Source organism: Manis javanica, chromosome 15 (genome assembly GCF_040802235.1).
Source record: "Manis javanica isolate MJ-LG chromosome 15, MJ_LKY, whole genome shotgun sequence".
NCBI classification, from domain to species: Eukaryota; Metazoa; Chordata; class Mammalia; order Pholidota; family Manidae; genus Manis; species Manis javanica.
In genome coordinates, this window is record NC_133170.1 from 24350192 (window position 1) to 24374908 (window position 24717).

General features: G+C 39.2%; 1 protein-coding gene and 2 pseudogenes across 1 annotated transcript; 2 read left to right on the forward strand and 1 right to left on the reverse strand.

The window, feature by feature from the left end:
* Positions 1 to 614: 614 nt before the first annotated feature.
* Positions 615 to 9808, reverse strand: APOBEC1 (apolipoprotein B mRNA editing enzyme catalytic subunit 1). The gene is made up of 5 exons (XM_017679611.3): positions 9664 to 9808; positions 5172 to 5199; positions 3684 to 4081; positions 3210 to 3328; positions 615 to 2739 (listed from the first exon to the last, which is right to left on the reverse strand). The coding sequence occupies exons 1-5, from the start codon at positions 9773 to 9775 to the stop codon at positions 2590 to 2592; spliced, it is 807 nt and encodes a 268-aa protein (XP_017535100.3). The 5' UTR covers positions 9776 to 9808; the 3' UTR covers positions 615 to 2589.
* An 8907-nt stretch (positions 9809 to 18715) lies between these two features.
* On the forward strand, positions 18716 to 23688 carry LOC118970603 (dystonin pseudogene; annotated as a pseudogene).
* On the forward strand, positions 23675 to 24487 carry LOC118970595 (dystonin-like; annotated as a pseudogene).
* Positions 24488 to 24717: the final 230 nt, after the last annotated feature.

The following is a 24717-nucleotide window of genomic DNA, read 5'->3' on the forward strand; positions in this document are numbered from 1 at the left end:
ATTGGCTCCATGTAATTATTTGTCCTTAAAGACACAGTGAAAGCCCCTGCAGGTAAGACCCAAGATGGCCTCCAGTGACTCTCATCTCCAGAGACTCAAGTCCTTGTGTAGATGCCTCCCACACTGAAGCTTGGCCACCAGTGTGACTAATAGAACACTGCAGAAGAGATAGTGTATGATTCCAAGACTCAGTCAGTCAAGACATGGCAGTTTCTACCTTGGTCTCTCTTAGACCTCTTAATTTGTTCCTTAGGAAGCCAGCTGCCATGTCGTAAGGACATTTAAGCAGCCATGTGGAAAGGCTTATGTAGAAAGAAACATTCTCCTACTAGCTACTAGCACCTACCTGCCAGTCATGTGACTGTGTCACCCAAGAAGCAATTCTCTAGCCTCTGTCAAGCCTTGAGATGACTACAGCCATGGCTGATAGATTGACTGCAACCTTATGAGAGATCCTGAGCCTTAAACACACTTATAAGTTTGCTGCTGAATGCCTGACACAGAGAACTGTGACATAATAAATGTTCACTGTTGTCTTAAGCCACAAAGAATTGGGGTAATTTGTGATATAGCAATTAATAACACAAACTGTGATACCACTGTTTATGAACATTTCTAGATTTTTAAAAATCCTTCTCCTTCAGCTTTATTGAGACATAATTAGCATATGACATTGTGTGTAATTTTAAGGTGCAAACTTAATAATTTGATATATATATGTATTGCAAAATGAATACCACAAAAGGTGAGTTAACACATTCATCACCTCACATAGATACTTTTATTTTGGTGGTATAATATTAAGATCTACTATCTTAGCAAATTTCAGGCATGCAGTGCAGTACTGTTAACATCCCTAGAACTTATTCATCTTAATACTGAAAACTGTACTCTTCGAAAACCTTCATCAGTGCCCTCGGCAATCTCTCATCTGCTGTTTCTATGATTTCTGTCTTCTAGATTCAATGTATCAGCAAGATCATACAGTATTTGTCTTTTTCTGACTTCTTTCAAATAGCATAATGCCCTCAAGTTTCATCTGTGATGTTGCAAATGGCAGGATTTTCTTCTTTTTGTGGCTGTATAATATTCCATTGTGTGTTTTATATGTGGCGTATCTTCTTTATCCATTCATCTGTTGATGGACTCAAGTTGTTTTCATGTCTTAGCTATTGTAAATAATGCTGTAATAAGCATGGGACTGAAAATACCTCTTAAATAGTGATTTCATTTCCTTCAGATATGTGTCCTGAAGTAAAATTGCTGAATCACATGGCAGTTCTACTTTTAGTTTTTTGAGGAACCTCCATACTACTTTCCATAATGATTGTATCAATTTCCATTCCCACCAACCGTGTATAAAGATTCCCTTTTCTCCACATCCTAGCCAACACTTGTTTTCTCTTGTCTTTCTGATGATAGGAATTCTGACAAGTATAGGGTGATATTTCATTGTGATTTTGATTTGCATTTCCCTGATAATTAGTGATTTTGAGCAACTTTTCATGTAACTGTTGGCCATTTGAATTTCATCTTTGGAAAAAAGTCTATTCGGGTCCTTTGCCCATTTTAAAATAAGATTATTTGGGGTTTTACTATTGAGTTGTAGAAGTTCATTATATATTTCAGATACTTGCCCCTTATCAGATATGTGGTTCATAAATATTTTCTCCCTTTCCATAGGTTGCCATTTCATTTTGTTGATTGTTTCTTTTACTGTACAGGTTTACTTTTGCTTTTGTTGCTTGTGTTTTTGGTGCTCTATCCATAAAGTCTTTGACAGGACTAATGTCAAGGAGATTTCTTCTAGGATTTGTATGACTTCAGGTCTTAAATTTAAGTCTTTAATCCATTTTGAATTAATTTATGTGAGCAATATAAGATGTGGTCCTGTTTCATTCTTTTGCAGGTGAATATCAGCTTTTCCAGCACCATTTATTGAAGAGAATATCTTGTTCCCATTGAGTGTTTTTGGTTTCCTAGCCAAACATTAGTCAATAATATATGCATCGGTTTATGTTTGGGCTCTCAATTCTGTTTCATTGGTCTATGTGTCTGTTTTTAATGCCAGTACCACACTGTTTGATTACCATAGCTTCGTAATACAGTTTGAAATCAGGAAGTATGGTGCCTCCAGCTTTGTTCTTTCTCAGAATTGTTCTTTAGAGTCTTTTGTGGTTCCATTTGAAATTTAGGATTGATTTTCTATTTATGTAAAAAATGGCATTGGAATCTTGATAAGGATTGCATTGTATCTATAGATGACTTTGGAAAGTATGAACATTTTAACAATATTAATTCTTCCAATTCATGAACATGGGATATTGTTCTATTTATTTGCATCTTCAATTTCTTTTATCAATGTGTTATAGCTTTCAGTGTACAGATCTTTCACCTCCTTGGTTAAATTTATTCCTACCTTTTTCAATGTTTTTAATGCTATTGTAACTGGAATTATTTTTTTTCTTCTTAAATTAATCATAATGTATAGAAACACAAGCTGAAAATTTCTAAATTCTAGTGGCACTCACTCTTTAGTGGGTCACCATTGCCTGTTCTTGAAACAGCCTGCACAAAGAATCATTCTATTCATCTCCACATCACCGGAAGTTGTACCAACCCTGTAGCTAAAAGGATATGGGGTGGAATCATTTGGTAATGGCAGTTTCGAAGATTAAGTCTGAACAATGTAAGATGATTCTGACATCTTCTTGAAATCTTTAAACATGGAGGGAGACTCTGGAATAAAAAAAGAAGTTAGGATACTATTTTTCTTAATGCTATTATTACTGCAAACATTTTAAATCATCAGTCGGAAGACCATTGAACTACTTTCAAGAAAATACAAATGCTACACTTACATTCCTTTAATAGGATGACACACAACTATACGGGAGAGGAAATTATCTGTAATTCCATAGAGCCAGTATGTGTTGCAACAAAAACAATAATAATAACACAACTAATTAATACAGAGTCTACATGCATCTTGGACCAGTATATCCATTCTCTTAGCCCACTCATTTCCCACAAACAGATTGTCTTATTTTCACATTTTCTTAGATTAGGTCAAGTAGTTAATATAACTATATCTCAATATAAATGACAGCAATGGCAAAGAGAGCATGTGTGAAAATTTTCTGGAAAGGAGTTTGAAGAAGGATGCTTCTTTCTGCACCCGAATCTCTTTGTCTTTTAAAGTAACTTACTAGAATTATGCAGTGGAGTTCCAGTGCATAAAGCTTCATCCACAAAGGGGGGTATCTCGGCCAGTGAGCTTCTTTCCCAGGGGGGTAGTTGACAAAATTCCTCCAGCAGTAATCATACTCTAAGGAAACACAAATCTTGGTTCATTCAACAAATACAATAGCAAGTTACTTAAAGAGGGTCCAGATTAAAAATACACCATGTAAAAGGCCTTCTGGCCTATTTGCTGCTGGAGATGGGCTAGACTCTCCCAGAATCCCTGAGAACAAAGCAGCTCATTGGAAGATGACTGAGAGGCCGTAGTGGCAAGAGTGGAGAAAAGTCATGTTTTTGATACTTTCTTTGCCTTGAATATGAAACCTGGTCCTTCTTCATGTTACTTTGGACTTTTATTTCTGAGGTGTCTCCTGGCCTAGAAACATACCACTACCACAGTCTCCCATAAACACTTAAGATTCTTTGTTCACTGTTTTTACCTGAGGGTCTCATCATCTGAATAGTCACACCACTGTTAATGAGGTCCCTGAGTCCTTGCCGATTTTGTTGATCCATGTGCTGAAAAAGCCGAGCTACATAGATAACCAAAGTCACACTAGGATGTTGACTCAAAAATTCTCGGATGACCTTGGCGCATTCCCAACAGGGACTCCAGGACAAAAACCAGATGATGGAGCAGCTGATGGGTGGGCAAAAATGTCTCTCTGAGGTAAATTTTTCTATAAAATTGAGTTCAACGTGCGTGGTGGTGTTTTTGCTGGAGTTTCGCCAGATCCTACGGCTCCTGCCCCACTTGATTTCATAGAGCAGACAGGTCTCTTTACGGAGTTCTCTGGGGTCAAAGAATTCTTCAAATTCCCAGGATTGAATTCTTCTCCTGAAATATAAAGAGCACTCCCATATAGACATGCAGTCTGTAGAGGGACCATATCATGCTCCCCTCTTCCATCAGGCAAATCTAAATGTGACATCTCAGGAAACTTTCTCTATTTTCTTATTCTATGTCAAAGTTATCTGGGAGGTCCATTTGAATTATCAGAGTTTATCTCACAAGCATAGTGAAGAGATTCTTCCCAATTCATGGTATTTGATTACCACTCTTTCTATACCATTGCTTGGAAGTCTTGAATTCCAGTATTAATGTATCCCTAGTTCTCTTTTAAAGGTTTCGCATTATATTCTTATGTTTGTATCTCACACTTAGAGGTGCCATGTCCCAACTGTTAATCTTCACTATTCCTCAACATACTCTAATTAGGTATTCTCGGGTGTAGAAGCCTCAAATTGCTAACAAGATTCTATTGCCAAGTCTGAGAAGAGAATAAGTTAGCCTCAGGGTTTTTCCACATGAAATTCTGTATACCAATTCCTCATAAGAAAAAAACCCAAGTTGGTCTCAATGGCATTTTTAGATTTAATACTCTCTGTATATCAAAGCTGTGATTCAGGGGAAGCCCAAGATGTGCTGACTATTCTTTGCAATATGATTGAGTCATCAGTTTACTACATCTTAATATTTTCCATTCATCCCTAAAGAGTCACATTCAGTTATTACATAGATAAGTCCTTCTAACTATCATGAGATAATGTATTCCCTGACTAAAGTCTCTCTGTTATAATGATATGTCTGGAAACGGGCATATAGTGTGAAACAGGAAGATGAAGTCAAAGTGGCAAATGAGTTCCCTGGACGTTTCACTGATGGCTATAAAAACATGATTAAATGGAGAAGACGATAAGACAAAAACAAGGCCAGAAGGTAATTCATCTAAACAGAAACCAGAATACATTGGAGGGAAGATATAGAAAACAATAATCATCAAGAATGAAGCTGGAGAAGGCAAAAAGGAAGAGGGAACATGGTGAAGGAGGAAAGGAACAGTAAGGAAAGCTGTAGTACTACAGCTCGTAAATACCCATTTATTCTCGGCTTAATCACATGCACATTGTGATAGTATTATTCTTACCTCAAGGTGGCATCTCCAGCTGAAGGACCTGTTGACCAAGAGATGATTATGTCAATAACAACCAGAGACAAATTGAGCTGCTAAGAAAAAATGTTCTATTCTTCTAAACCTACAAACCATAACAGAAAATGGAGTTAAAATATTCTCTCCTCGATTAGTTGGATTGGCCCAGCTCATTGAATCAAGAAAAGCAAAGATTTTTAGGGCTCTGCTGAAATCTGTTTGTGCAACCCCAAACCAGGTAATCCTCTTTAAAGCTTCAATGAGAATGACTAAGTGCACTGGGAAAGTCACTAAGAGGCTCCTAGGTGTAATTTCTATGTGCCTCCACAGCAACCTGTATTTCATCATAGCAATTACTATGCAACTTATAATTGCCTATTTACATGCCTGGAATAACACTGGATTATAAATTATGTGTATTATGGATTATGTATATCTTGTTCAAGACTCTGTCACACTGCCTGAAACATGTTAGTTAGCAATAGATACTTGTTAAATAAACATTGAATGAACTTTACTATTACCCACTGCAGAATAGTAAATAGCCATATATATATAAACTGGATCTCATTCATAACAGTAACAATGACTATACTACTGCCATAATATGTCATATTTATATATACACACATATATATACATACATACATATATATATATATATTATACACACACACACAGTAACAATTCTATGCAGAGAAACTGGATTTCTCATATATTGCCAGTGGAAGTGTAAATTGGTACAGCCACTCTGGAAAACAGTTCAGCAGTTTCTTAGGAAAAAAGAAATGACCGAAACTATAACTACATGTGACCGATGCTCTCCTGGGCATTTATCTCAGAGACAGGAAAACTTAGGTTCACACAAAAACCTGTGTTCACACAAATGTTCATATTCACTTGGTTTGTAATATCTAAAAACTGGAATCAGCCTAGATGTCCCTCAACATGTGAATGGTTAAACCATCTGTGGTTCATCCATACCATGGCATACTACTCAGCAATAAAAAGGAATGAACTATTGATAATAATAATTTGGATGAATCTCCAGGGAATTATAGTGAGTTTTTTAAAAAAGCCAATCTCAAATCATTGCATAAGATATGATTCCATTTATACAACATTTTGAAATGACAAAATTTTAGAAATGAGGACAGATTAGTGGTTGGCAAGGGATAGGGACAGGTGTAGAGTGGGAGGGAGGAGGGCTTGGTTATAAAAGAGCAATAAAGGGTCTCGGTACTCATAAAACTATTCATATCCGACTGTGGTGGTGGATACACAAACATATACAGGTGACAAAATTGCATAAAACTACACACACAAATGGGCAAGAGTGAAACTGGGAAAATATGAATAAAACTGGTGGATTTTGCCAATGTTAATATTCTGGTTGTGATATTATTCTATAGTTTTGCAAAATGTAACCATTGGGGGTAACTAAGCAAAGTGTATAAGGAATCTCTCTGTATTATTTCTTAAAGTTGCATACTTTATGCTATGAAAATCTCAATTAAAATTGCAATTTAAAGAAAGAATATTTACATTGAGTATTATATATAATGCAAAGAGTATTGTGGAGAGAAGCTGGGTCACCATTGGCTTAATATTCATATATCTTTAAGCCACAAATCAAGAAGGAGAAAAGACATCTGCATAAGTTATAAGAGTAAAAAAGCATTTGCAAAAGACATATGAAAAAATAAGAGAGAACCAGCAAAAAAGAACCAGGCATCACCTGGAGCTGTGTGGTTACTGAAGGCTGACAGCAAAATGCTGCTGCAGAGAGCATCTCTAGGAGGCAAAATTCTCTCTTTGAATCATGTTCACGTGGAGGGAGGAAGAGAAACAAAACAAGAATTGCTACTCTTAGGGGAAAAAAAGAACAGTAGGGTCAGCAGCAGAATCAGGAGCTGGGAAGTAAAAGCTGATGTAGGTATGACGCTGTCACCTGACTTCCTAATGCACAAGGCTTCAGGGAATGGGGACCGTGATCCCTCCTTCAGTCAAAAGAATCCCTGGAATAGCCAAAAGCCTCGGTGGGTCACTGTGCCCATTGATTTGCTATCACATGGGCATAATCCCAAGAACAGCCAATAAGAGGGAACCAGTGACTAGCAGCTAAATTACCCTTGGAACCTGGCAAACTGGTCTGTACGGGGTGGAAGGGGGCTCACTTGCTTGCACTGTCAACGAATGTTCACTGAGCGCCTACTAAATGTGCATCCTTCTGTGTACAGGAACAGGGAACAAAACAAATCCCTATCTCCATGTTTTGGAGCTTATATTCTAAAGGAGGAAAGAAACAATAAGTAAAAACATGTGCCATGAAAAGTGCCAAGGAAAGTATTGTAAGGGGATAAAGGTGATAGTGGCTGGACACTGTAAGGGGATAAAGGCCACCTTAGAGAGTTTGGTCAGGGAAGACCTCTTTGGAGAGGGATATTTAAGCAGAGACCTGAAGTAAAGTGAAGCAAGCCATGTGGACATTCTGAAGATGGGGCAGCAAGTGCAAAGGACCTAATGTGGAAAGATCTTGACATGTTCAAGGAAGGGCGAGGGGTGGACTCGCTAGGTCACAGTGATCGTGGTGTATGATGGCAGGAGATGAGCTGATCACATAGGGCCTGCTAAGCCATGGATTTTATTCTAAGTGTCATGAGAAGCTATTGAAGAGGTGGGGGTGAGTCAAATGAAAGTACTGGACTTTACAGGCCCATGTCCCTCAAGACTCAGAGCTTTGGGGATGAAATGGGCATGGCCCTGATCTGAATTCAGAATTCCAAAACATGGAGAACAGAAATGCAACTCATTTTGAGGACCATAGCATTTATTTTGGCAACAAGAAGTCATGTTAGGGATTTTCCTAAAGTTTGTCTGGGGAGGCAGGAGAAAAGCACCATAAATCAAAAGCCTCAGTCACCACCACCAATCTCTCTTTTCCAAGAAATAGAGATCTATAAAGTTTGAGACAGAGCAGAAGGTTCCCCTCACCATGACACCCCTTCCCAATGGGTCACAGAGAGGTACAAAGTCACTCCTTCCTCTGAGGGTGAAGTAGCCCTATGGAGAGGCAAGTAGGAGATTCAGTCTCCCCTCCCGACTAACCTAAACTCTGAGATGTTTGAACCAAGAAGAGTCACAGGTCTGGGAAACCCTTCCTCCAAAATGGGAGGCACTTTGCCCAAGGTTCAGAACGTGTATGTATGTGTATGTGTTGAAGGGCCCAGGATGTGCCACTAGACCTACAAATTACTTCTCAGACCTTAATCCAGATCAGGGACTTTGAAACAGCTGGTACACTCAGATGGGGCCTTATAGGAACAGAGGCCATAGCTATAGAAAAAGTCGTTATCAGTGATGAGAGAACGCTTCATCTGAAAGAGGTAAAGCAGCAGTGAGAACATAGAAAGAATGAGATATATTCTCAATATCTACGCCTGGGATGGGAAGCAGGGACACTGGCTGTATGTGTTGGGATGGTCTGAGGAATGGACACACCACCTTCAGAGGAAAGTTCAGGAAAATTCACCCAGATACTTCAACTAAATAATGTCTTTAGTCTTTCCCCCAACATGCCACTCACAAGATAATTTTAATAGAAAGAGGAATATAACAGAGACAAAATATTGTTTCTTAAAACCCAGGACTGATATCATTATTGTCTCCTATCACATCATGTCCACACTCCTGTAATAATCTTCAGAGTCATCTCCTCTCTCCCAGTCTTTTCTGCTTCCAGTCAAAAAGGCATCATTGCCAGACAAATGTGTCTACAGCACTATTTCAGTCGTCTCTATGCTATTCACAAAATCTCCCAAGATTTTCTCTTATGGAAAAAGATTGACCTCAATTCCCTCAGGCTGGTATTCAAGGTCCTTTATAACATCATTTCAGTTTTGCTTTCTGATCTCACTGCAGATTATTTCCACAAACTTTTTGTAGCCTAACTGGTTTATTTATTACATTCCAAACACTAGCTTTGTTAAATTCCCTCAAACTCTTTGTGTCAGTCAACCTGGAATTTCCCTTTGCCAATCCAAATTCTACCCTTTAAGGATCCAGCTCAAATCCTACTTCATTCGAAAATCATTTCTGTCCACAGCCTCAAGTCACCTCCTTCTCCCACAAATTTTCCTAACATTGAGAAACTGAAGCTTAAATTTTCAATTAACATGCCCTTGAGCTACCACTTCTGTTGCTTTCTTAAACTTACTTAACCAATTATATTTTTACTTAATTTTTATTAGGGTGAAACAAGCATTGATTTGGTGTCATCTGATCAAAATCACTTGTGAATGTGAATAGTTAGTATTAATTTAAAATAATTTTTTAAAGTATAATAATAAATCTTATTTAAGCATAATATTAATAAATAGGCGAGTTACAAAATGACCCAGGACACAGACACAAGCAGGACACAGACGCACACGGAGTTTTTGCACTTTGCAAGAATACGGAACTTGCCAGATCCCCCAGTCCATTTTACCTTTGTCAGAAGCCATGGGCTCTATCACTGGACTTTTTTCCCTGGAGCTTTGTATTGTGCTGACCGCTCCTGCCAGCAACATGCCTGAACGTTCTTCTTCAGGCATGACCATGTCGTTTGCTTGGCAGAGGATGACTCATTCCTGAGTCTCAGGCAGTCACTGGATATCTAGACTGTAAAAACAGGTAGCAGATTAACAGGAAACTTGGTGTGGCAATTTTCATCAGTTGGCTGATAAGAAAGCTTATGATGCAAATAATTCTGTAGAGTGAATCACTGAGGATACCTGAGCACCAAAATTCTTCCGTGATAACAACTGCATTTAGTAATCTTTCCATTTCCTTTAAAATAAAGTTAAGACAAGACTGACCCATCCATCATTCTTTACTGGAGAGAATGGAAGAGGAACAAAGGGAAGACAGAATTGGCCTGTTTCTGTAACCTGAAGATTTTCAGTGTTACCTGGTGAACACACTGGCTGTGCTCTTAGCTATCATTCATTTCTAACTTCCTCTTATTTTGCTCTTTGCCCCAAATCCTGTTGGAAAGGGGAGGGGCACTATAGATGCGAATTCAGGACTTTGACCTCTGACTCAGGTACTTAGTGTACAGGTCTTAGGTGATCTCTTTTCCTTCTTGAAGCTAAAGTTAAGCACACAGCTGAGTCCACACCTTCTTTTTGAATCCTGGAAAAACTGAACACTAAACTCCCTATCGCCACTGCCTGCTGTTGCCTGAACCCCAGGCCAGGTTCCTCTGAATCTCGGCACACACTCCCAGAATTGAGGCTACTCTCAAGACCAAAGTCTCCTCTAGGATCTCAAATCTAGAGCTCCTGAACTTTGAATCTCAAATCCCATGAACTCTATACCTGAGCCCTGAATGTAATAAGACTTCTCTTAATTCTGAAAGTCAAGCTGGAGATCCCGCAAGATGAAACAGTCATTTGGAGTGGCAGGTGAGAGTTTTGAAGAAGAGGCTGAGTTGCCACACTCGAAATGAAGGTCCTTCAGAAGCCAGGTGTTTCAAAGTTAGGCATGTGCAGTAGGTAGAAAAATGGTCCCTCAAAAGTGTCCTTCTCCTAATCCCAGGAACCTATGTTACTTTACAATGTCATATGGGACTTTGCAGGTGTGGTTAGCCTGGATCATCTGGGAAGTCTCCATCTAATCACAAGACCCTTGTAAGAGGGATACAAAGGAGTCAGAGTCAGAGGACATGGGAAGGTGCACGTAGACGTCTCACTGATGTGAATTCTGGTGGGAAGGAGTCACAATTCAAAGAATGAGAACAGCCTCTAGAAGCTAGAAAAAGTGAGGAAATGAATTCTTCCCTAAACCCTTCCAAAGGAATGCAGTCCAGATGAGACTTTGTTTCTAGCCCAGGGGGGCTCTATTTTGTACTTCTGACCTCCAGAACTATAAGGTAATTTGTTTCATTTTACACCAAGTTCAAAGTAATTTGTTACAGCAGCAATAGGAAACTCATACCACGAGACACTCACAGGCGGCACGTACGGGATAGTAAGGTGGTGTATAATTTGGGATTGTTTCTAGTAGAATTCCTTTCAAATGTTTGCTCCATCTTCTGTTTTCCTTTAGAAAACTCAAAACTATCAGATACAATTTGACAGTCATGGCAATGATTTGTAAGAGAGGTAAAAAATAATCAACTATAAAATGTGAATAGTCAGTGTATGGCACTGTTTTGTTCCTGGAAATTTATGACTTTTGAAAAGTAATTTACTTACATAACCACCTCCACAACTGAGATATTTAAGATTCTCATCACCCAGGAAAGTGTCTGCAGTAAATCCTCCTACTCCTGACCCCAAGCAACCAGAGTGTATAAACTTTTTTGGGGTGAACTTTTATAGTTGTTTGTTTTTTTGCTCAGTTTCTCTGTAAAACTGAATATGTGACCAGGAGTATCAGTAGCTTATTTCTTTTCATTGTTGGGTAACATATACCCATGACATGGTATACTATAATTTGTTTATTCAGTCATCCATTGATGGACTGTGAGATATTCATAATTTTAGGTTATTATAAATAAAGATGATGTGAACATTTGTGTACAATTCTTTGTGTAAACTTATGTTTCTTTTTCCTTCTCTTGGGTAAATAATTGGGAATGAAATTGCTGAATCAAGTAAGTGAGTGTATTTTTGACTTTCAAGAAAACACTGACTTACTGTACCAGTTTACATTTCCACCAGGAGTATGTGGGAGTTCCAAATGCTCAACATCCTCACCGACACTGGTGTCAGCCCTTCTCACTGTAGTCATTTTTGTGAGTACGTGGTAGTATCTAATTGTGATTTTAATCTGCTTTTCCTGATGATTAATGATGTTGAGCTTTTTGTGTGCTTATTAATTATTTAAATATCTGCTTTTCTACAGCCTATTTGAGTATTTTGTCCACTATTTTTGTTGTTGGGTTATCCCCTTACTGAGTTCTAAGAGTTCTTCATACATTGTGGACACAGTTACTGTAATCATATCTGTATACATATTTTTTCCTCAGTGTCTGGCTTGCCTTTTCATTTCCTGTCTTTTGAAGAATAGATGTTTTCAACTTTAATAAAGCTGAGTTTATCAATTTGATTTTTTTATGGTTAGTGCTTTTTAGATTTTGTCTATAAAACCATTAACTACTCAAAGAACAGGAACATATTCACCTCTATTTTCCTCTGATACAGTTTTAGTTCTAGCTTTTATATTAGGTCTCTAATCCATTTCTTAATTTTTGTATGTGGTGTGATGTAAGGCTCAGGGTTGATTTTTGTCCATATGGATATTATATTAGTCAGCTAGGGTTGCCATAAAAACAAAACACCTCAGACTGGGTGGCCTAAACAATGGAAATTTTCTCATAGCTCTGAAAGCTAGAAGTCCAATACTGAGATTCCAACCAATTTGGCTTTCCTGCTTTCTTGCTCTGTCTTCACATGACCTTTCCTTGCATGCTTAGAGGGTAGGGAGCTCTCCCAAGTCTCTTCTTATAAGGACACTAATCCTATCATATCAGGGCCCCACCCTTATGAGCCCATTTAACCTGAATTATTTCCTCAAAGACTCCCATCACCTAATAGAGCCACACTGTGAGTTAGGGCCACAACATATTAGTTTGGGGGGAGGATACAAACACTTAGCCCGCAGCAGATATCTGTATCATTTCCTCCACTATAGATGTCTGGTTTTCATAACACCATTTGTTGAAAAGATTGTGTGGGAGGAAGCCAAGGAGACAAAGTTTCAGTTGAGGCTTCAGGAATGTAGAGGAATCACAAGGGGCTTGGGTGCTTGAGATTGAAACAATGTAACAATGTCTTCCACCCACTGGGACTCAGTGGTGTGGAAAGGCTTGTTGATCATAGTCATGGAAGCCCATTTGTTCATAATAGGGTATCTGGGTAACCTTTACAGAGATAGATTAAACTATAACTAGCATCCTGAATACACCTATAGTGACCTAATAGCTACCACTGCAACAGTTCCTGGGTGCTGACTCCCCCCAGCCTTGCAGTGAATGTGTAAAAGGCATGGCCCTGCTGCACTCAGGGCTCAGCCTTTGGAGAGGAATCCGCTGAGCCAGTGCCGGCGCTAATAAGTGCTGCTTCTCGCCAAACATCTCGGTGTTCTGACTCCTTGTTTGAGGTTCCCGTGGTTCCTGCAACAGCTGTACTTTTCCCATTGAATTACCTTGGCAACTTTGTTGAAAATAAACTGATCATATATGTGTGAATTCACTTCTGTAATCTTTCATTCCATTGATCTTTGTGTCTATCATTATTCTTATATCACACAGTTATGATTTTTCTCTTTAGTATAAATATTAAAATCAGGTAGTATACATTCTGATTTGCCCAATTTATCAAAATTGCTTTGGTTATATAAGCTTTAGTTTATAAATTTCTACAAATATGCCTGGGATTTTGATTGGCACTGTGTGGAATTTATAGATCAACTTGAACGGAATCGAAACATTAAAATATTGTATAGTCCAAATCATAAACCTGATTTTTTTTCAGTTATTTAGATCTTTAATTTCACTCAGCAATGTTTTATAATTTTCAGTAAGTCTTACACAGTTTATGAAATTTATCCCTTAAAATTTAATGTTTCTAATTTGTACATGGTATTGATTTTTTAATTTTATTTTCTAACTCTTTGTTGACAGCATTACTGAAACAAATTTCTAGGCCCAAAGGTGCTGTTCCGGCCCCGTGTGCCACATCAGCAAACCAAAACTTACATAACTTTTATGTCTCTGTAAATCCTCCCCTTACCAGAAACACAGTATATCCAGCCCAGCCAATCCCCAAACACCAGGCCAACTCTCGTCTTTTCACCCCAAACAAGATCAACTATGTGGCCTCCGCATTCAGATATCTTCTATTTTTCTCTTCCATGTTCTTTATTCTTTATCTTATAAAAGCTTCCTACCTTCTACCCATTTTGACTTCTGAAGTGGTGGGGAAAGGGCAGTCTTGTGGGACTGAACACTTAACCTGTGGGATCTGGTGTTACCCCAAGTAGATAGTCTCAGAACTGAACTGAATTATAGGACACACAGCGGCTATCTGCAGAGAGTTGGGGTATTGCTTGGTATGAGAAAACCTCCGCATATCTGGTCTTAAGAGTGCTCAGCATGAAACACTGAAACACGGGAGCTTTTTCCTCTGTACCATCTTGACTGTTTTTAAGTATACAGGTCATCAGTATTAAGTATATATTCACATTGCTGTACAACAGATCTAAAGAACTTTTTCATCTTGCAAAACCAAACTCTATACCCATTAAACAACTCCCCATTTTCTCTTTCCCCAGCCCCTGGTAATCACCCTTCTACTTTCTGTTTCTATGGATTTGAATACTTTAGATACCTCATATAAGAGAAACCATACAAGACATATGCACCCCTTATTGCTGCTCTATTTACAATAGCCAAGATATGGAAGCAACCTAAGTGTCCATCAGTAGATGAATGGATAAAGAAGATGTTGTACATATAGACAATGGAATACTATTTAGCCATAAGAAGAAACAAATCCTACCATTTGCAACAACATGGATAGAGCTAGAGGGTATTATGTTCAGTGAAATAAGCCAGGTGGAGAAAGATAAGTACCAAATGACTTCACTCATTTGTGGAGTATAAAAACAAAAAACTGAAGGAACAAAACAACAGCAGACTCACAGACTTCAAGAAGGGACTAGTGGTTACCAAAGGGGAAGGGCTGGGGAGGGTGGTTGGGGAGGAAGGGAGAAGGGGATTAGGGCACCGTAATTCTCAATCACAATACAGGTAGATCACGGGGAATGTAGAACAGCATAGAGAAGACAAGTAATGACTCTATACTGCACTGATAGATAGTAACTGCAATGGACTGGGGCAGATGAGGACATGATAACATGGGTGAATGGCGCAAGCCATGCTACTCATGCTGTTTCACAAGGTCCAGGCGTGAGGAGGTTTCCTTACTTTCAGGAAAGCTCATAGCTGGTTCCTGCTACACCCCACTTTTGCTCTTATTATTATATTACTTAGAATTGGACTTATGTATGGGAAACCTCATGCACAAAATAATAATTTGACCATCATAAAAAGGGACAACTCGACCCAGGGCTATGACTGGAACAATGCTTCCAAGGATGAGAGTAATATTACGGGACCAGCTGTCCCAGGCGTACTGCCACGAATAAGTGAGGCAGAACCACCTGGGTTTCCCATTAAACAAGATGTAGCTTGTCCTCCTTTTTGTAATAATGTTTTATAACAAACATGATGAATGAGGAATTTTTTACAGAATTAGCTAAGAAAGAGTTATGGGAACCCGGTCCATGGAAAAACCCGGCTTCCCTAGAAATCTATATGAAGCAACAAAGCAATAAAAAGAGACTGGTAGTCCCCACTGCCCAAGGCCCCTCTAATGTTGCTTATAATATAGGAGGGTGTCTTTGGTATCCCCCTCGAAGAAAAAATTCTATGAGTAAGATAGGGAGATTTACATTTACCAATATCCCACACAGGAATTTATGATGAATATATGATAAAATATTATTATATTAATGGAAAAGCAGTAAGAGCAGATTCTGTGTCATTGTTTGAAAGGATAAAGAGAGCTAGGAAGCCATACTGCTTATGGACATGAGAGGAAAGATGCAAGGAGTTAAAAATGTGGAATGATTTTATGACAGAATAAAATGTTCATACTGTATACAAAAATTAGATCCAGATTGTGTGGCCCTAGACCTTAAGATAGGATGGGGATGGATAACGTTTGGATGTAAGCAGAAACCTCAGAGCATGTGAACAGAAGTTTATTAGTTTTAACCATATAATCATACAGCTTGAACTTTATATAACCTAAGATAAATGCATTGAACTTTATATAACCTCACACGCTTAAAAGCAAAAGCATAGCGCACACTATCTCACGCCATTTTCTGTCTAGCACCTAGCACACAGCTCTCATGAATCACTAATCAAAGCAGGATGAAAGAAAGTTAGAAATGAAATGTTAAAAAGAAACTGTTCAAGGAAGTGTTGATATGTGTTCATGTTTAAGGGTAATGAGCCAGAATTATGCAAAAACTGAAAGGAAAAAAAGGATTGTATCATCGATGATCAAAGATATTTCGCTACATGTAGAATTAAAATGCTATAAAAATGAAGACACTGCTGGCTTATGCTAGGAGATATTTCACACTGATTCTGAGTCTCGTCTCCTCATTCACAGACACTGTCCTTTCCTTCATCGTTTCCACCCCGGTTGGAGCTGGACTCCAACAGGTGAATGTCGAAACCATAATGTTGTTCATGTGAAACTTTCATAAGATTATCTATCAATGATACTTTAATTGGAAAAAAATAAGTCATACAGTGTTTATCTTTTTGTGACTGGCTTACTTCACTTAGCATAATGTCCCCAAGTCATTCAAGTGGTAGCATGTGACAGTATGTCCTTCCTTTTTAAGGCTGAATAATATCCCACTGTGTGTATCTACTACATTTTACTTATCCATTCATCCATTGATGGACAATTGACTTTGCTTCTACCTGTTGGCTATTGTGAACAGTGCCACTATGAACCTGGGTGTGCAAATATCATTTTCAGTCCTATCCCTGCTTTCAATTCTCTTGCATACATAACCAGAAGTGGGATTGCTGGATCATACGATGATTCAATTTAAAAATTTTTTCAGGAACATCCATACTGTTTCCATAGTAGCTGCACCATCCATGGGTTCCAGTTTCTCCACAAACTAGCCAGCATGTTATTTTCTGCTATTTTTTAAGTAGTAGCCCTCCTCATGAGTCAACTGATTTTTAAGAAATGTATCAAAACCATTCAAGGAAGAAGGAATAGTCTGTCTTTCAACAAATGTCACTGAGATAGATGTCCACATGCAAAAGAATGAATCTGGTGATTTCACTTGTTTGTGGAGTACAAAAACAGAGAGAAACAGAAGGAATAAAATAGCAGTAGACTCATGAACACCAAGAAGGGACTAGTGGTGACCAAGGGAGAGGTTGGGAAGGATCAAGGGGAAAGTGAAGGGGATAAACGGGCACAATAATTAGCAATCACAATATAGGATGGTCACGGGGATGGTAGTAGAGCATGGAGAATACAGTTAAAGATTCTGTAACATCTTACTACATGATGGACACTGGCCACACTGGAGGGGGTGAGGACTTGATAATATGGGTGAAAGTTGAACCACTGTATTATATATTTGAAATCATCAATAAGATTGTATATTAATGATACTTTAATAAAAAAAAGAAAAGAATGGATTTGGATCCCTACCTCAATCATATACAAAAGTTAACTCAACATGGATCAAAGACCTAAATGTAAGAGTTAACACTACCACACTCTTAGAAGAAAATATAGGTGTACATCCTCAGACCTTGGATTAGGTACAGTTTCTTAAATATGATACCTAAAAGGACAAACAACAACAAATAAACTAACTTTGTTAAAATTCAAAGCTCTTGTGCTACAGAGGATGTTATTAAGAAAATAAAAAAACAGCTCAGCATTGGAGAAGATATTTGCAAGTTCTATATCTGATAAGGGTCTAGAATCATAATTAGTACAATCAACAATGAAAAGACAAATAACCCAGTTAAAGTGGGTGAAGGATTTGAACAGACATTTCTCCAAAGAAGGTGTACAAATAGCCAATAAGCGCATGAAGAGACACTCAACATCACCAACCATTAGGGAAATAAAATCCAAACCATAATGACATACTGCCTCATAACCAATAGATGGCTTTAATCAAAGAATTTGACAATAAAAAGTGTTAGTGTGGATTTGGGAAAATTGTACTTCTCAATCATTGCTGTTAGTAATGTAAAATGGTGGTTACAACCACTCTGGAAAACAGTTTGACACTTCCTCAGAGTGTTAAACAGTAGTGCCATATATTTGGCAATTCTAAGAGACCTGAAAAGATATTCACACAAAAACTTGTACACGAATGTTCATTGCAGCATTATTCACAACAGCCAAAAGGCTGAAACAACTCAAATGTCCATCAGCTGAAGAATGGATAAGTTGTGGTCTATCCAAACAGTGGAATGGCATTCCCCTGCAAGAGGTAATCAAGTGCTGATATCTGCTGCAATACAGATGAACCTTGACAACATCATCTTCAGTGAAAGAACGAAGGCACAAAAGGCCTCATGTATCATTCTGTTTACATGAAATTTCCAGAGTAAGCAAATCCATAGAGATAGAAATTATGTTCGTGTTTGCCAGGGGATGGGGGCAGGAGGAGGCAGGGCTAGGAGGTGTCTGCTAATGGGTATGAGTTTTTTCTGGCGGGGTAATGAAAATGTTCTGGAATTAGATAGATAGTGGCGATGGTTGTGTACCTTGTGAATACAGTTTTATAAACCAGTGAGTTGTATGCTTTTAAATGGTGAATTTTATAGCATGTGAATTCTACCTCATTTTCTTAAAGACCAAAAAAAATGTTAATTGGAGTAAGGAAAACAGAAGTGAAAGGACTGGTCTAAAGAAAGTCAGGGGATGGCCTTGCCTGGGCCAGGAGAGGATCTGGTGCTACGGGGAAGTTTCATGAACAGAACCGGGTTTCAGAAGTACCACTGGAACGGCAGTGGGGAGAACGGGGTGAAGGGCAGTTGTAATAATGAACCCGCCATAGAGAAATGAGGGTGGAAAGAAGTGGACGATGTGAGAACTAAGTCCCTTAAAATGAACTGAATGTTACAAAAGAATTCGCGTGTAGTCACACACACAGGGTCCTAAAGGGAGAACCAAAAAAGGGAAAATACCTGACTCAAGAGAAATGTGTTCACCAGAACCCCATAACTTAGTCTACAGGGATTCCATGAAGCAACTGAAATTGTATGCAAAGTATTGTATGTTTATGTGTATTATATTCTGGGGGAGAGTCGATATGTTTTATCAGGTTCCCAATAGGACCCTTGATCCTTCAGACATTAAAAAAAAAACAAACGTGCTTTTTAATAGATTTGCTCTTCTCTGTTTTAGTCAGCAGAGGGCAGAATAGCAATATGATTAGCAGAGCCTGCACCCTGAAATAAATTCCTAAAACTCAAGTCCTCAATTTCTGCCATGTTTCGTGCCTTCACTTTAGCTTTCCTCTGGAATAGAACTCCCTACCCCCTTCCTCAGCCGTCGGAATCTTACTGCCTCCGACTACCCGCACCAAAGGCAGCCCTTCTTTAATTTCGATGGCTTCACTCCTTCCTTTCGGTTTCGGTTTCTGTTTGCATTCTGCTGACATCTGTGGTGGTTACCACTTTCTTCCAATTCAAAACAGCTACTGATTTAATTATTACTGTTCCTGGGGACCTTGGGCAACTATGGATATCAATTACCACATAATTATTGTTTTCTTGAAAGGTGAAAATCAAGATTGTAGCTAAAACAATCTTTCTCAAGTAAGTTTCCTTAACATGTGTGCATCTTTCTCAGAGGGATAAATTTTACATGAGTGCAACATGGCAAAGGTAATGTTGCAAAATATGTGATAAATTTTGCCCAAAAATAATAGGTGCCAGCTTGCTGGTCAATGTTGCTAAACAAACAAACATGCCCCACCATGAACTGACCTTTGCCTCGGTTGCCCCGGAATGTCTCCTGAGCATACTTCCTCATGTTACCTTCATTGTTATCACTTGCTTTAAATCTGTTCCCCTCTGGCCTGGCTGCTCCTGAGGGTGAGTTCCATGCCTGCTTGTTCTGGTTTCTGTGCTTAGTGCACTCCCACACACACACAGGAGGCCTCAAAATATATTAGCTGCATTACTGAATAATGAGACCCAAGTAAAAGCCGAGGATGAGAAAACTGAGTGGCAAATGGATAAATGGGCTCCGAAAGGATTTCAGTACCATGTGCCAAATGCTAAAAGATATCTGATATCCACATTACTGGAGACTCAGAGGACATGTCTGCAAAAGAGAGATTGCTGCTGTGGACACAGCAGGCAATAGACGGTTATGCTAGAATACGGTGTGAAAATTTCACTACTAGCTGGAGAGATGGAAAACTATTTAATGCCATCATTCATAAATACAGGCCAGACCTGATCGACATGAATACTGTTGCTGTTCAAAGCAACTTTGCAAATTTAGAGCATGCTTTTTATGTAGCAGAAAAAATTGGTGTTATAAGACTTCTGGATCCTGAAGATGTTGATGTCTCCTCACCTGATGAAAAGTCGGTAATAACTTATGTGTCATCTCTCTATGATGCATTTCTGTAAGTCCCTGAAGGCAGTGAAGGCATTGGTGCGAATGCTCTGCAAGGACAGATTTCAAGTCAGCAGGTTGCTGTAGAAAAACTGAAAAAAATGGCTGAAGTGCTTTTAGATGCCAAGGGATCTTTACTTCCAGCCAAGAATGATATCCAGAAAACACTGGATGACATTGTTGGGAGATATGACAACGTGTCCAGGTATGTCATTGAATGAAATGAGAAACTCCAGATAACCCTGACCTGCTCACTGAGTGTGCAGGATGGCCTGGACAAAATGCTGGACTGGATGGGAAGCGTGGAGGGCTCTATGAGAGAAACAGGTCAAGTGCCCTTAAGTTCTGCTGCTCTTCAGGATGTGATCAGTACACACGTTATGCTGGAACAGTATATTGCAGGGCATCAGAGCAGTATAAATGCCATGAATGAGAAAGTGAAGAAATTTATGGAAACGACAGATCCGTCCATGGCATCTTCATTGCAGGTCAGAATGAAGGACTTGTCTGTTCGTTTTTCAGAAGCAAGTCATAAACACAAAGAAAAACTCGCCAAAATGTAGGACCTAAAAACCAAAGTTGAACTCTTTGAGAACCTCTCAGAAAAGCTCCAAATATTTTTAGAAACAAAAACTCAGGCTCTTCCAGAGGCAGCTGTACCAGGAAAAGATGTTACTGAATTGCCTCAGTATATGCAGGAATCAACTTTTGAGCTCTCAGAACACAAAAAAGATCTTGAAGTTTTACATAGTCTCTTGAAGGAGATTTCCAACCATGGCTTGCCAGGTGATAAGGCTCTGGTTTTTGAAAAAACAAATAATTTTTCGAAGAAATTCAAGGAAATGGAGGATACCATCAAAGAAAAAAAGAAGCTGTGTCTTCTTGTCAAAAACAGATGGATGCTTTCTAAGTGCTTGTTAAGTCATTCAAGTCATGGATAAGAGAAACCACAGAATGAGTTCCCATTGTTCAGCCTTCCTTTGGTACAGAGGACTTAGGAAATTCTTTGGGAGAAACTAAGAAATTACAAGAAGAGAGGAGTTTAAAAACACCAGAGATTCAGAAAGTAAACAACAGTGGGATCTCACTATGTAACCTAATAAGTGTGGTGACTACCCCTTCAAAGCAGCAGTTAAATCAGGTGGAGTAATATTAAATGGTGAAGGAGCAGCCACAGATACTCAGGATATTTTGGCAAATAAAGGATTAACATCCATTTAAAAGGATATGACTGACATAAGCCGCGGTTATGAAGATCTTGGCCTCTTAAGGACAAAATAGCTGAATTGAATGCTAAGCTCTCCAAACTGCAGATGGCTCAGGAGGAATTGAGTGCAATGATGCAGTGGTTACAGAAGATGAACAAAACTGCAGAACAGCTGGATCAGGCATCTGCACCTACAGATACTCAAGCTGTGAGGACTCAAGTTGAGCAGAATAAGTCATTTGAGGCAGAACTGAAGCAAAATGCTCTTAAACAAAGTACAGGAGTTGAAAGACAAGTTGACAGAACTGTTGGAGGAGAACCCACATACTCCTGAAGTCCCCAAATGGAAACAGATGCTGACAGAAATAGATTCTAAGTGACAAGAACTTAGTCAATTGACAGTTGACAAACATCAAAAACTGGAAGAATCCTCTAATAATCCAACCCAATTCCAAACTGTAGAAGCTCAGTTAAAACAGTGGCTTGTAGAGAAAGAACTGATGGTCAGTGTTCTTGGTGAACACCCTTCTTTCCATGGGATTGTGAAAGAGCAACTGGCAGCTGTGACCCAAAAATGGGAGAGCCTAACAGGACGATTGAGTGACAGATGTGCCTGTATTGACAAAGCCATTGTTAAAAGCGCCCAGTATCAGAGTCTGCTGAGAAGCCTTTCTGGTAACCTGAGTGACCTACATCATGAACTCAGCAGCAGTGTGGCTGTGAGCACACACCCTGATGCTATGAACCAGTAGCTGGAAACAGCCCAAAAATGAAGAGGGAAATAGAATAGGAAATGAAGCAGATAAAAGTGGCCTGAAAAAGACAGATGCACCCCTATGTTTATTGCTGCACTATTTACAATAGCCAAGATATGGAAGCAACCTAAATGTCCATCAGTAGATGAATGGATAAAGAAGATGTGGTACATATACACAATGGAATATTATTCAACCGTAAGAAAAAAACAGATCCTACCACTTGCAACAACATGGATGGAGCTAGAGGGTATTATGCTCAGTGAAATAAGCCAGGCGGAGAAAGACAAGTGCCAAATGATTTCACTCATATGTGGAGTATAAGAACAAAGGAAAACTGAAGGAACAAAACAGCAGCAGAATCACAGAACCCAAGAATGGACTAACAGGTACCAAAGGGAAAGGGTCTGGGGAGGATGGGTGGGAAGGGAGGAATAAGGGTGGGGAAAAAGAAAGGGGGCATTATGATTAGCATGTATAGAGTGTGGGGGGCATGGGGAGGGCTGTGCAACACAGAGAAGACAAGTAGTGATTTTACAGCATCTTACTACTCTGATGGACAGTGACTGTGAAGGGGTATGTGGGGGGGACTTGGTGAAGGGGGGGAGCCTAGTAAACATAATGTTTTTCATGTAATTATAGTTTAATGATACCAAAATAAAAAATAAATAAGTGTCCCGACCCGTGGGACGAACGTGGGGTGTAACCGGAGATGCCTGCAGAAATGAAATAAGCAAGGGACACAAAGAACGACCAGCAAGACAGGGTGTCTGATCAAGCTGGCACAGTTTATTGTTTGCAGGCTCAATTTATACAGGTTAGCAAGTAAGGGGTGGGTCAGGAGATAATTGGACCTTAGGTGGCACCGGTGGGGAGGTGTAGAGGGGTAATTGGGTCTTGGTTGGCGCCAGCGGGAACGGAGGACCCGGAAGAGAAGTGGGGAGTTCGCCATTTTGGGGGTGGGGGCCTTTGGGAGGGAGGTTTTAAGGGAGGGGCTTTCCCCTGGGGCAGAGGGTGTTTCTTGATTAACAAAGGACAGAAAAAGCACATGTTGCGAGGTAGCCTAACCACTAGCTCTAACCTAGGAGTTCACTAAATGCGTTTCTTGGTAATAGGGGAAAACTTGTTTCTAACGCGTGGATGGATTCATTGTTGCTGACTTTACAGGAAAGACTTTACTCAAACGTTGCTGTTGTCTTAAGGCTTTTGTGACCGAGTCTGCCTAAAGGCCCACAGGTTTGCTCCCAACAAATAAGCAAACAAACAAGCAAATAAATAAATAAATAAATTGAAAAAGTGACCCAGACCCTCTGTGAGGATTTTTCAGCAGTGGTTAAAGAAGAGTACTTGAAGGCAGAGCTTAGTAGGCAACTAGAAGGCATCTTAAAATCATTTAAGGATTTTGAATGCAAAGCAGAGAGTCATATTCAGCACCTTCAGTCAGCCTGTGCGAGCTCTCATCAATTTCAGTGAATGTCTCAAGATTTTCAGGCTTGGTTGGATACAAAGAAAGAAGAGCAAAGCAAATCTCACCCAATATCCACCAGACTTGATGTCTTGGAGTCATTAATTAAAGATCAGAAGGACTTTAATAAAACTTTGACTGCTCAGTCTATTATTTATGAAAAAACCATCACAGAAGCTGAAAATCTGTTAGTAAAAACACAAGGGTCTGAGAAGGCAGCCTTACAGTTACAAATAAACACAATTAAGACCAATTGGAACAGGCTTAATAACCAGGTGAAGGAAAGAGAAGAAAAAGTAAAAGATGCATTGGAAAAAGCTCTCAAGTATAAAGAGCATGTAGAGACTCTCCAGCCATGGATAGACAGGTGTCAGAATGTGCCGGGAGCCATGCCACTCAAGCTGTGTAGCAAAGCTCAGGCTGGAGGAAGACCCCCACCAATCAAGGGCCTTTGCAGCTGGCTCCCTCTATTACCCACCTTGATTTTGTTATTCTCCATTATACTCTCCATTATGCAAGCTTTGCTTTTGCTTGCATTTTTGCCAAAGACTAAGCTAACCTTTGATAAGCAGCATGGAAAGGACGAGAATCTAAACTTCCCCAAAGCTTTTCAGGACAGTACTCCTGAAGAATAGAACACACAAGGGCCAGATGGCGATCTTGGCATAGAATACCGAAACCTGCAGTCAGTTAGTCAAACATTGACTGCCCCATCTCCACCTAAATAGGAATGCCTCCCTTGTTTGCAATGCTAGTGAAATTAGTGATGAAGTTTTATAGGAAAATTAGAGAAATAGAGTTATAGGGGAATACTGAATGGAATAATCCTGTCTGACACTTAATCAATCTTCTCATGTTTTCTTCC